Below are 10,949 nucleotides of genomic sequence, written 5' to 3'. Positions count from 1 at the left end.
AAAAAGTAAAAAAAATTAAAAAAAAATTTGTTAAAAAAAAAAACACAACTTCCAAAAAAAAATAAAAAATAGAACCCCAGACCGCCCTAGCCAGGGGCGGTTCATTTTTTTTTTTTGAAAGTTTTTTTTTAAACATAAATTTTTTAATTTTTTTAATTTTTTATATTGAAATATTAGAAATGTTGAATATATTTCTTTAAAAATAGATGTAATACAATATAATTTAATTTATTAGAAAGACTGCAACAAATAACCCGGATCAATATTTTTCAGGCCGGATTTTTCGCGGCTGTAAGAAAAATTAATATATTTCTTTATGTGTTATTGGACAAAAATAAAAATGCTTATATTCCGAGTTATTGATCCCGGTTCAAAAGTCACTTCTATGTAATCTAGAAAATATTATGATCCTTCTAGGATATTTAATTTATAAAAAGTTGTATCTATTTAAAAAAAAAAACTTTAAGTTATTTAATAATTGTTATTCAAAAAGAATTCTCAAAATAGATACAACTTTTTATAAATTAAATGTCCTAGAAGGATTATAATATTTTCTAGATTACATAAAAGTGACTTTTGAACCGGGATCAATAACTCGGAATCTAAGCATTTTTATTTTTGTCCAATAACACATAAAGAAATATATTAATTTTTCTTACGGCCGCGAAAAATCCGGCCTGAAAAATATTGATCCGGGTTATTTGTTGCAGTCTTTCTAATAAATCAAATTATATTGTATTCCATCTATTTTTAAATAAATATATTCAACATTTCTAATATTTCAATACAACAAATTAAAAAAATAAAAAAATTTCTGTTTAAAAAAAAAAAGTGGACCGCCCACTATATGGGCGGTTTGGTAATGGCATGAAGCGCCCATACAATGGGCGGTTTGCTAAAATTTTGGTCCGCCCCGTATCCAGGCGATCAGGGCATATATAAAAAAAACCCAAAACAGAGGTTATTTATATATATATATATATATATTTTTTTTTTGGGTATTAAAAAAAATGGCCGTAGATACAGATGAAAAAAAAATGATTTTTATTAAAACAAGTTATGCTCTCATTTAATATGCATGTACGGATTGTGTTTTTTTTTATTAAAACATGATATGTTCTCATTGGATTTAATTATGCTTTTTTTTTTTCTCAAGAGAAGATAAGCATCTTCATTTTCTCCTGTCTTCTCTCTCTTCTTTCTAGAAAGAGAGTGAACAGAGAGAAAATGAACGGATTAGAATATGAGTCCGTTCTCAGCATGCTCAAACATACTACTACTATATATGTTCTCAGTTTCAATTAGTATATATGCGTTGCCAAACAAGTTATGTTCTCACTTCTCAGTGTAAACAAAATGAGAAAAACTGGTACTGTGTGGCAAATTTATTTTCTAAGATTTTGACAATATGATGTTATGTTTGAATTTTGGAATCCTTTTACGTTGTAGTTAAAAAAATTGGGGAGATAAAAATATTATAAAATTAGTGTGGTAAATAAATTTTAATTTTGCATTTACAGTAACGAAAATGCTCTAACTTGAGATACTTGGTGGAGGTGCGAAGCATTGAGACAGTTTGATCCGGGCATCCAGCCGAACTGGGGCCACTGTTTCATTTGCTAATTAGTTTGTAGTTTTCTTTTGGAGGGATTTGATTTCTCTCTCCAAAAGGCCTATTACAGTGTATGAATGGAGCATCTTTGATTTGGACTTCCTATTTGGGATATATATATATGATCGTTGGCTTGATTGATTTTCTTATCCTGTATCCCACTTCTGCGCATGTGTCGAACCTAAATATAATTGCTCCGGTTGGATTGTTGAAGGTGATCTTTAATGTCCCCTTAAAATCAGAATCTAAATTGTGTTATTATATCATATTTGATAAATTAGTTGATGATTAATTATTATATTTTTAATAAAAGTTGGAGGTCAAACCACTCAATTATTCATGATTAATTATTGTTGTCATTTCCATTTGTTTAGATTGATATATAAACACAAATCGGATTAAATAGTTGAATTTATCATTTAAAATTAATCTCATAAATTTTGAGATTAACCTCCCAACTACAGTGATACTAAATTCATAGTAACTTTACTCTGGAAAAAATTGTAAAATAAAAACTTTTTGAGTCTGGCTAATGGACCACAATATTTTAAACAATGTAAGTCTAAAGTATTAAAGGATATTTTCAACGAAAAGGTTTTCATATTTATACAGATTTTTTTTTCAAGTTTTATATTTAATGTAGAGATAATTTCTATAACTTTTTCTTAGTCCCTATAATTCATAAATAAAAAAGAAGAAAAAAAGAGGTTAGTTATATGTCTCTTATCTGGTTACTGGTAGCTGATGACATAAGAGCGCATCTTCAGCGTGTTGGAAGTTCCATTAATTTGGCAAAGCAAGATGACCTGTAATGTTATGAGAATTTATTTATAATTTTTTAAAAATAACTGAATTTTATGTGATCTTTTTGGTTGTTTAATTATAGCATAGAATATCCAATCAACTATACAAAAAGTTATATTTTTTTTTTCTAGCGTTCATAATTTTGTAAGGGCACTAACTTCCTATTTAGAAGTAAAAAAATGAGCACTTAGATGTCTATTTTTGTTTTTTTTTTCCTAATAGGTAAAAAGATATATACTATATTCTAAAGTATTTAAATAATTTATCTTCGTTTCAATTATAAATATATATATACTTATATGTTAATGATTAATTGCTCAGTGATGCTTGCTCTCTGCCAAGACCATCTTTTATACCACCAACTGAATCTAAATACAATGATGCAACTTGTAATTTTTGAGATGTTTGGTTAATAGTTTTGGCTTCAATTTGACTTTGTATATAATTAAATCCAATCAGAATATGTAGAATTCTTTATTCTTTTCATGTTAGTTGCTATTTTATCTTTCAAATAATCTGGGTACACATTCTGTTTTGCTTAGAATCAAACTATTAATTCAACACGGGCATTCTCCTTGTAAACTACAACAGAAAACACCTGTGTTGCTCAATGGTAGTCCCCAAACATTTACTCACGTTTGTCTTTTTCTTCTTTTTTGTATATACGATTTTTTTTTTTTTTTTTTAAAGTGTATATTCGATTTTTGTCGTAATAACGCCCTTGGGCTGGTCCAATTGGATTTTCTGCTTTTCTTCAACTGCCGTCCTATTTTCATTTGGCTTCTTTATTTTTCAAGTTTCCCCTCAATTCTTCTCCAGAAGTAGAACCTCTCAATCTTGGGTTTCTCATCAAACCCCTCAATTCTTTGGAGATTTCCCCCGCAAAAGGAGGATGAATCAGCTTTCCCATCTGTAAAGCTCAATCGGAAAAGTAGAAGAAGAAGAAGAAGAAGAAGAAGAAGCTTTTCAGCTCTCAGCATCCGAGTGCAATCATTTCTCATTCTCCAGGTAAACTCTTCCAGATTCTTTCTTTCCTCCTACATTCATGCCTCTCAATTTTGTTTTTTAATTTTCTTGTATTTTGTACGCAACGACACCAATTTTCTCATACAATCAAGTACCAAATTTTAAAGAAATCTGTAAAACGAATGGCACCAATTTTCTCATACAGCAGCCAAGTCAACTAACAAAAAAGAATGATCCGTAACGGAACTTCTAGAGCTTTGATCAATTTCAGACATTTTCTTTCAAATTGCTCGAGGAGAGAAATTCGAATCTTTGTTTGTGCACCAGGGTCAAATAGAAAACGATTCGCTGTTGTACTGAATCCTGATTGAGCACATTGAAACTGCGTGGCATGAAGTTAATTTCCAAAAGAAGAAAAAAGCAAGAAGAGATTAAGATACAAAATTTACAAGGTTATCTTTGTAAAAGCACAAGGAATTTCCTTTGGGCTGTTAACCTGTTAGTTAGATATCTTCAATATCATGTGCTGATTTTTTTTTCCTTAAATAGCCCTTTGCTTGTTGGTTACAAATTCAATCAATATGACGAGAGGCACTCATCATTTGTCCAAATTCTGGTTTTTGTGATGACAAGTGTTGTTGCTGTGCCTGTACGTAAGTATGTTATAGGTTTTTGTTGTTGTGTTGAGATATAGAAGTCTGTGTGGACGTATTTGCAAAATGCAAAAGTAACTTTTTCAATTCTGGGCTGTTAATATTTCTCTACTGGGATAAAACTTTTAGCTATACCAAAAGTACATCATTATTTAATAAAAGTCACATTCTCTGAAGGCTACAGCTAATGAAACACTTTCTTTAGTTTCCTTTCATCATGATTGTTGTTGCACATTGTGACATTGCCATATTCTCTTCTTGATGTCTAAGCTACAAAAAAGGCCTAAGGTGCCGGACAGAATAGTTTAATTCACAGAATTATAGTGGCATTTTTTGCATTTACACACTCAAAAAATATTTCTAGTAAGTTTTGCACTAGACATCCCACCAATCTTCTATTAAAGGTCACTTCAGACATCACATCATAAAAATTTATCACAACTTTTGAGTGAAAAACTAGAAACAATATTATTGTATAGTTTTTCTGAGATTCTCTTACAATAATTTTCTCACTTGCCTTTAGCTGGCACACTTTGTTTCTTTTTCATGAATCCTCCCTTCTTGTTCAAGTAACAAGATAATCTCAGAGAACATAATAGAAAATTCATAACTTTTCTTCCTTTTCCTTTTCTCTTTTTTGGCCTTTTCAGCTTGTCTAATAGAAGAAATAAGAAGAGAAAAATGGAAGAAGCTTCAGTTGACAAGATGGTAGAACAAGGCAATTCCTTTTTTTCTTTCTTCTCTGTTTTTTCATCCTATTTCTGTTGCTATACTAGCTTTGAAGTAATTTACATCTTTAGTCTCAAATTTGCATGTCCTTTCTTATTTGTTAGAGGATACTACGGTGCTGAGGTCAACATATCAGTTTCTAGATACCAAACGGAGAGCGGCTCTTGACAAGTTATTGGACATCAAAGGTATTTTACTAAAATAAATCATTATTTCTTTCTTTACATTCCCTTCTTCTATGGATTAATCCAGCCTGTACAGTGAGTTGCATTTGTGCAGCTTTATTTACTTGCCAGAAGGTCATATACATTAAAAATAGTGTATTTGTTTCGTAGCATCAACCTCTAAATTGTTTTTCTGTTTTTGTTATATTATTTTGTAATTGGAGCTGTGAACCATGGTAATCACAATTACCACATGGACTGCTACCTATCTGGTTGACCACCAACTACTACTTCTTCTCTCTTTCTCTCTCTCTCTCGCTCTTTTTTGCCTTTTCTTCCTTTTTCCTTGCCATTATTGTGATAATTATGTGATTGGGATAATATAAAACAGCAATTTTGTTTTCATTGAGTACAGGTTGAAGCTTAATTGACACGTGCACAAAACAGAGAATCAATTGAGATATGCTTGCCTCAATTTGAGCTTATTGCACAAATGATGGTTTTAGACAATTATTCAAATATGTTTATGTTGAGAATTAGTTACACAACTGAGTGCTTAATTTGTTCAAATCAGTGCTCCGTCGTACCTAAAACAACACCAAAGTTGAGGGCACCTAACAAGCTCCAAATTTTTGGAAGTTGGAACCAGCTTTGTTTACAAAATTAATTATTCTGCTAATTTTAAAATATTTTGGAATTTCAGGAAGTATAAGGGTATTTTGCCGAATTCGACCTTTTAATTCAGTAGAAAATTGGAGAAATAGTTTCCCAGTTTCAGTTGAGACAGATAAAATTAAAATAAAATCTCTTGGAAGCAAGAAAGAGTTCGTTGTTGATCGTGCATTTGATCAAAACTCCACACAAGGTACACCTTTTATTTAACTTCACATTCTTTCTTCAGGACCTTTTGTACTTGTTGGTACCAATGCTTCTTAGCATGTAATATGCTGCTATGCAGTTCTTGAAGTCATAAGCTCTTACTGGTTGCTACCAGCTTTGTCTATCTCTTGTAATGCAGTTTCTTTTTGCTTTTCTACTGAAACTCTAAGCATTTTACTCAAAATCAAGCCATTTAACGGTGCAGTTCTTTATTTTCACTTTTGAATCTTTTTAGAGGATATATACAAGGAGGTAGAGCCGGTTATTAAATCAGCGTTTGATGGACATAATGTATGTGTTCTTACATACGGACAGACCGGCACAGGAAAGACTTATACAATGGTTAGTCTCAGTTCATTTTAGTTGTTATACATACCTTTTCTGAATAGATTTTTTTTAATAAATTCATCAAAATAATTACTGGCGCCATTTTCAATATTAATCAGTACAAAAATTAAATTGTGAATGTCTCTGTCTCTCACACTCTGGCTGTAGGAAGGTGTTCAACGAAACCCTGGAATTGTACTCCGGGCAATGAAAGAGCTATTCCGTGAGATTTCCCAGGAGAAGTGCGAAAACTACACATTGACCATGAGCATGTTAGAAGTTTACATGGGCTGTTTAAAGGATTTATTAGCCCCAAAGCAGCATCCTCTAAGAATGGATCCAGCAACTAAAAGGTAAAATCATTTTTAATGATGATAGTATGACCATAACTGCCAAGAATTGCTGTACTGCATTGTACAACACCTATGGGTTTTTGTACCAATCAACTCTCAGTTCAATGATCTATGCTTAAATTTGTTACAAAGAATTGTATATCTTTTGTATTGAGCTGCAATTCTACAGAGACCTAATTTGTGGTGTAAAAAAACCATTTAAGGCCCTAACTTTCAAGAAATATCTTGATGATTTTATTGTTCTTCGCTCTTAACACCTTTTCTTTATTATCAAAGCAATATAAGCATTATGTCAAGAAATAACGGCACAGTAGAAATTGAAGGCTTAACTGATGCTGAAATAATGAACTTCAAGCAAGCAAGCCGTTTGTACGACAAGGGAAGGCGGGCCCGCGCCACCTCTTGGACTAATGTCAATGAAACCTCAAGTAGATCCCATTGGTGGGTTTTCTCTACCCCTGTTTACATTCCTCATCTCATCTCTTGCAAGCATAGGAATTGAAGCTGTCACACTATTGGATCTTAATTTTATCTTTAATGAGGTGCACGACAGGGTCAACAAAAGTAACTTAATTCTTAAATGTCAATATACACCGTGAGGCACAATTGAGGAGCATGAGTGACAATTGAGGCTTAATCAAGGCATAATTTTGCAATTGGTTAACCACGCCAGTAAATAGCACAAAGGGTTAGCCTATGCCTGAATCCTTGGAAAGTATTTGCAATTGATTTTTAGGTCTAAAATTAGGCTGGATTGAGAATTAAATTGTTCATTAATCTAGATTTGTCTTAACGGGAAACTGGGGAAACTGGCACCAGACTCTTGTCACTGAACTACCTTAGAAAGCTTAAGATCCACTGTCCAATTATTTTCCCCATATTACCTAGGTTGGTAACTTTGGTTTTATTTGTTCTAGTTTTGTACATGCAGCTTGACTAGAATTATAATAAGAGAAGGTGAAAAGGGAAAAGTTATAAGCAAGATATGGTTGGTAGATCTGGGAGGGAGCGAGAGGTTGCTTAAAACAGGTGCAATAGGTCAAACGCTGGATGAAGGGAAATCCATCAACCTTTCTCTCTCTGCACTTGGCGATGTCATAGCTGCATTAAAGCAGAGGAAGCATCATGTCCCCTACAGGTAACCAGTTGTTTCAAATTCAATTTTGAACTGATAAAATATGATAATGTTGTTATTAAAATGAAGTAGCTTAAGGTACTAGTTTTAATTGTGCAAATGAGAACTAAACCCTGGATATACTGTATGTGCCACAGACAACATAAATTGCAGTGAAGAAGTCTACCTATCATTGATTTTGGTAAAAAAAACATATGAGGCCAGAAGCATTTTTTTTCCTATAATGCGTATATTTCTTCATACAGAGTTTGTGTGTGTTGGATATTTTATTTTCATTTGAGTGCTTTGAGTGCTGAACCAAAAAAATCAATCCTGACAAACTTTTTTATTTTCTGTATTTTAGGAACAGCAAGCTCACACAAATTCTGAGTGACTCTCTTGGTAAGCCATCTTATTATAAAAAACATTTTTGTTCATGTTTATCAAGCAAAAAAAAAAAAATGGTGAGTAATGGTTCTGCGATATCAGATTTATGTCATCAATAAGAAAGTCTATTTATGGGTCTGTGTTTGAGTGTTCCTCAGTTTGAAAGATTACTGAAGCTGGAATTGGAATGCAATAAATTATTTGTTTACAATTAGTCTGCAATTTGATTATTGGATTATTAGGGGAGGGGTCGAGGGTTGTGATGGTTGTGCACACGAGTCCAAGTGAGGATGACTTATTGGAGACAATTTGTACATTGACCTTCGCAAAACGAGTTAGATCCATTGAATCAAACAGAGAACTCTCAGAGGTAGTTGATTCTTTAATGCTCAAGCTCTCCACTTCTTTACCAGAAAATTCTTTTGTTTTCAAGATTTTCCGTATCTTATCGGCCAATGTTGTTAACAACATTACATAAGACGTGCAAATCCATGTATTCTCTTAATATTTTCTGTAATTTTTTTAGGAAACAAAAAAGATAAGGCAAAAGCGCATTGCTGAGCTGGGCCACATAATCGAAGAAGCTGAGAAGGAGCTTCAAATTTTGAAAATGCAAATAGAAAAGGCTGAAAGTCCAATCACAGAGAAAAATCAGGCACAATTTGCAGATGTATCCCCAAGAAGTCCTCTGGTTCTGGAACAAGTAGAATTCACTGAGAGCTCACAAAATACCAAACAAATTTTGAAAACCCTAGGCCCCAAAACGAAGCCTCGCTTCATGGCACCAACAGCTTCTAGCCAACAGAGACAAAGTGCAGCTGGAGAATCAATTAAAAATTTGAAAAATTCAAAATATGGAAACAAAAGGAATATGAATTTCTCAGGATCTCAGTCTCTGAGTGTTACTGGTCCCTTTACATCAAATTTGAAGAGTAGATCCGTCGATCAGGGACCAAGAGGGGTCTCTCTCTCTAGTAACATTCCTGCTGTAAGAAATTCATTGCCGCGGCACAGAAGAAGAATTTCTGCTTGTTGATGCTTTGAGAAATTGTGTACAGTATATCAACTATGATTGGTATGATTTGAGTGTGAGTATACTCTTTAGGTGCTAACTTTCTCCTTCCTTTTTCTTTTCTTTATTTTTTTGCAGTTGTGGGTATTTAGGAAGTTATTTTGTGGATTGGTTGATGCTTGGTTGTAAATGTTTTGGCTCTTTGTTTTTTGTTTTTGTTTGAAACCAAAGAGCCTTAAAAGGGTTTTCTTCTTTCGGAAAGAACATTTGGTATGAAGAACAAATAGTGTTGATTGAAAGTCGCTATGAAATCTATTTGTCAAGCTGAATGAGTTTGGGAGCATTTTTAGTTTGCCACAAACTTGCACCATTGATTATTTGATATGTATTCCTCTTCAAGAAAGATATATATATCTTCACAATACATAAAACTATGGTATCTGCCGACCCGATTTTGCAACATTATTTCAACATATAAAGGTCACGAAATTTTTAATCATAGGAAATACAAAATATTAAAAATGAAAAATGACATGGTGAAATTTTAAAAATAGAAAAAGCAAGATAACGGTTTGAAATTCTACCGCAGCCACTACAAAAATATATATATATATATATGAGGTGGGTTACGGTGAGTTGCGAAGTAAAACGCGTTTCTACTTCACGCCGTATATTTATTTTAAAAGTCCAAACGACCGATCCGAACCGTTAGATGTTTAATCCATATTGAAATGTGCTTGGAGACCAAATTTTACATTTTTTTGGAATTTTTTTACTATTTATTAAGCATTTTTGAAAATTGCTGTTTTGCTGTGAACAGTAAAAAACAGTAAAATTTTCTGGACCATCAGATCAGCGACTTTCAAAATTGGTTAATAAATAGTAAAAAAATTTCAAAAAATGTAAAATTTGGTCTCCAAGCACATTTCAATATGAAGAACAAGATGAACGGTTCGGATCGACGTTTTGAACTTTAAAATCGCAAAATATAAGCGTGAAGTAAAATAGTCGCTTTACTTCGCAACTCACCGTAGCCCATCTCATATATATATATATATATATGTGTGTGAGACTTTAAATGAGAACAAATATTGGACAAAAAAATGAGACCAAATTAGTATTGTATTGAAGTTTAAGTGAAAACGAACCTGGTATGACAAAATCTATTAGTTTGTGGAATACTGTATTTAGCAAATAATATCGTGGCAAAATAATCTGTCTCATATTGATGTTGACTAGTATTTTTATCTGTGTTATGAGTAAAATTAATCAAGAGATCAAATAGTAAATTTGAAATTTTATAATCAAAATGATCATTGTCAAACAAGGAGAAATTTCAAGGATAATTTTTGTATGTTGTTCCTTGATTTTGGATCCTGCCATTATTATGTGTGTTTTTTTTTTCAGGCATAGTTTGAAATCTACTAAAATGGCAAGTATCTGAATATTTTCAATTTAACATGAAAAAATTCCTTATATTATATATATCAAGTATGCCGAAATTTTTATTAATATCCAAAATTTATATCAAATTTAGGAGAATACACGTGTTTTCAACAAAATTCTGAAAATAACCAATCTGCCAAATAATTTATATCGAATTTCGAAGAACACACACATTTTCAGGTCGAGGCATCACGACATAGGGCTGGGAAGCCTTGTTTACATTGTCTAATTTGGCATTCCATTTTTTTTTTTAAATTTGTTCTCATTTGAAATCCCACATATATAATTATTATTATTTTTTTTTTTGCAGTGGTCTGATTTTGCATTCCGCAGGGACGTCATACTGTAATTTTGTCTTTCTATTTTTAAAATTCTACCGTCTCATTTCTCATTTATAATTTCTTAATTTTTGTATTTTCTATGATTAAAAATTTCGGTATAAAGGTCCCTAAAGCATTGTCATGAGTTTGAAAATTGAAATGCTTTGAATGTATGGGAAAAAA

The 10,949-nt window shown here is 32.2% G+C and overlaps 1 protein-coding gene across 2 annotated transcripts; it reads left to right on the top strand.

The window, feature by feature from the left end:
- Window positions 1–3,221: 3,221 nt before the first annotated feature.
- LOC144563092 (P-loop containing nucleoside triphosphate hydrolases superfamily protein) lies at window positions 3,222–9,343 on the top strand. 2 transcript variants are annotated; one of them, XM_078312478.1, is made up of 11 exons: window positions 3,222–3,424; window positions 4,686–4,753; window positions 4,869–4,952; window positions 5,632–5,793; window positions 6,043–6,149; window positions 6,303–6,487; window positions 6,764–6,928; window positions 7,419–7,625; window positions 7,966–8,003; window positions 8,231–8,358; window positions 8,515–9,343. In XM_078312478.1, the coding sequence occupies exons 2-11, from the start codon at window positions 4,717–4,719 to the stop codon at window positions 9,022–9,024; spliced, it is 1,623 nt and encodes a 540-aa protein (XP_078168604.1). In that variant the 5' UTR covers window positions 3,222–3,424; window positions 4,686–4,716; the 3' UTR covers window positions 9,025–9,343. The 2 variants fall into 2 exon arrangements, with proteins under 2 accessions (XP_078168604.1, XP_078168605.1); XM_078312479.1 differs by lacking the exon at window positions 8,231–8,358.
- The last annotated feature ends 1,606 nt before the right edge of the window (window positions 9,344–10,949 follow it).

This window comes from Carex rostrata, chromosome 12, assembly GCF_964058835.1.
Source record: "Carex rostrata chromosome 12, lpCarRost1.2, whole genome shotgun sequence".
Taxonomy (NCBI): Eukaryota; Viridiplantae; Streptophyta; class Magnoliopsida; order Poales; family Cyperaceae; genus Carex; species Carex rostrata.
The sequence above is the reverse complement of the archived record's forward strand: the minus strand, read 5'-3'. Positions and strand labels throughout refer to the sequence as shown.

What these genes read in the sequence shown, in the direction of transcription:
- LOC144563092 (XM_078312478.1), top strand. Translation starts at nt 4,717, where the DNA reads ATGGAAGAAGCTTCAGTTGACAAGATGGTAGAACAAG. An exon ending in ACCTCAAGTAGATCCCATTG is followed by an intron (nt 6,929 to 7,418) that starts GTGGGTTTTCTC and finishes TTGTACATGCAG; the next exon opens with CTTGACTAGAATTATAATAA. An exon ending in AATTCTGAGTGACTCTCTTG is followed by an intron (nt 8,004 to 8,230) that starts GTAAGCCATCTT and finishes TTGGATTATTAG; the next exon opens with GGGAGGGGTCGAGGGTTGTG.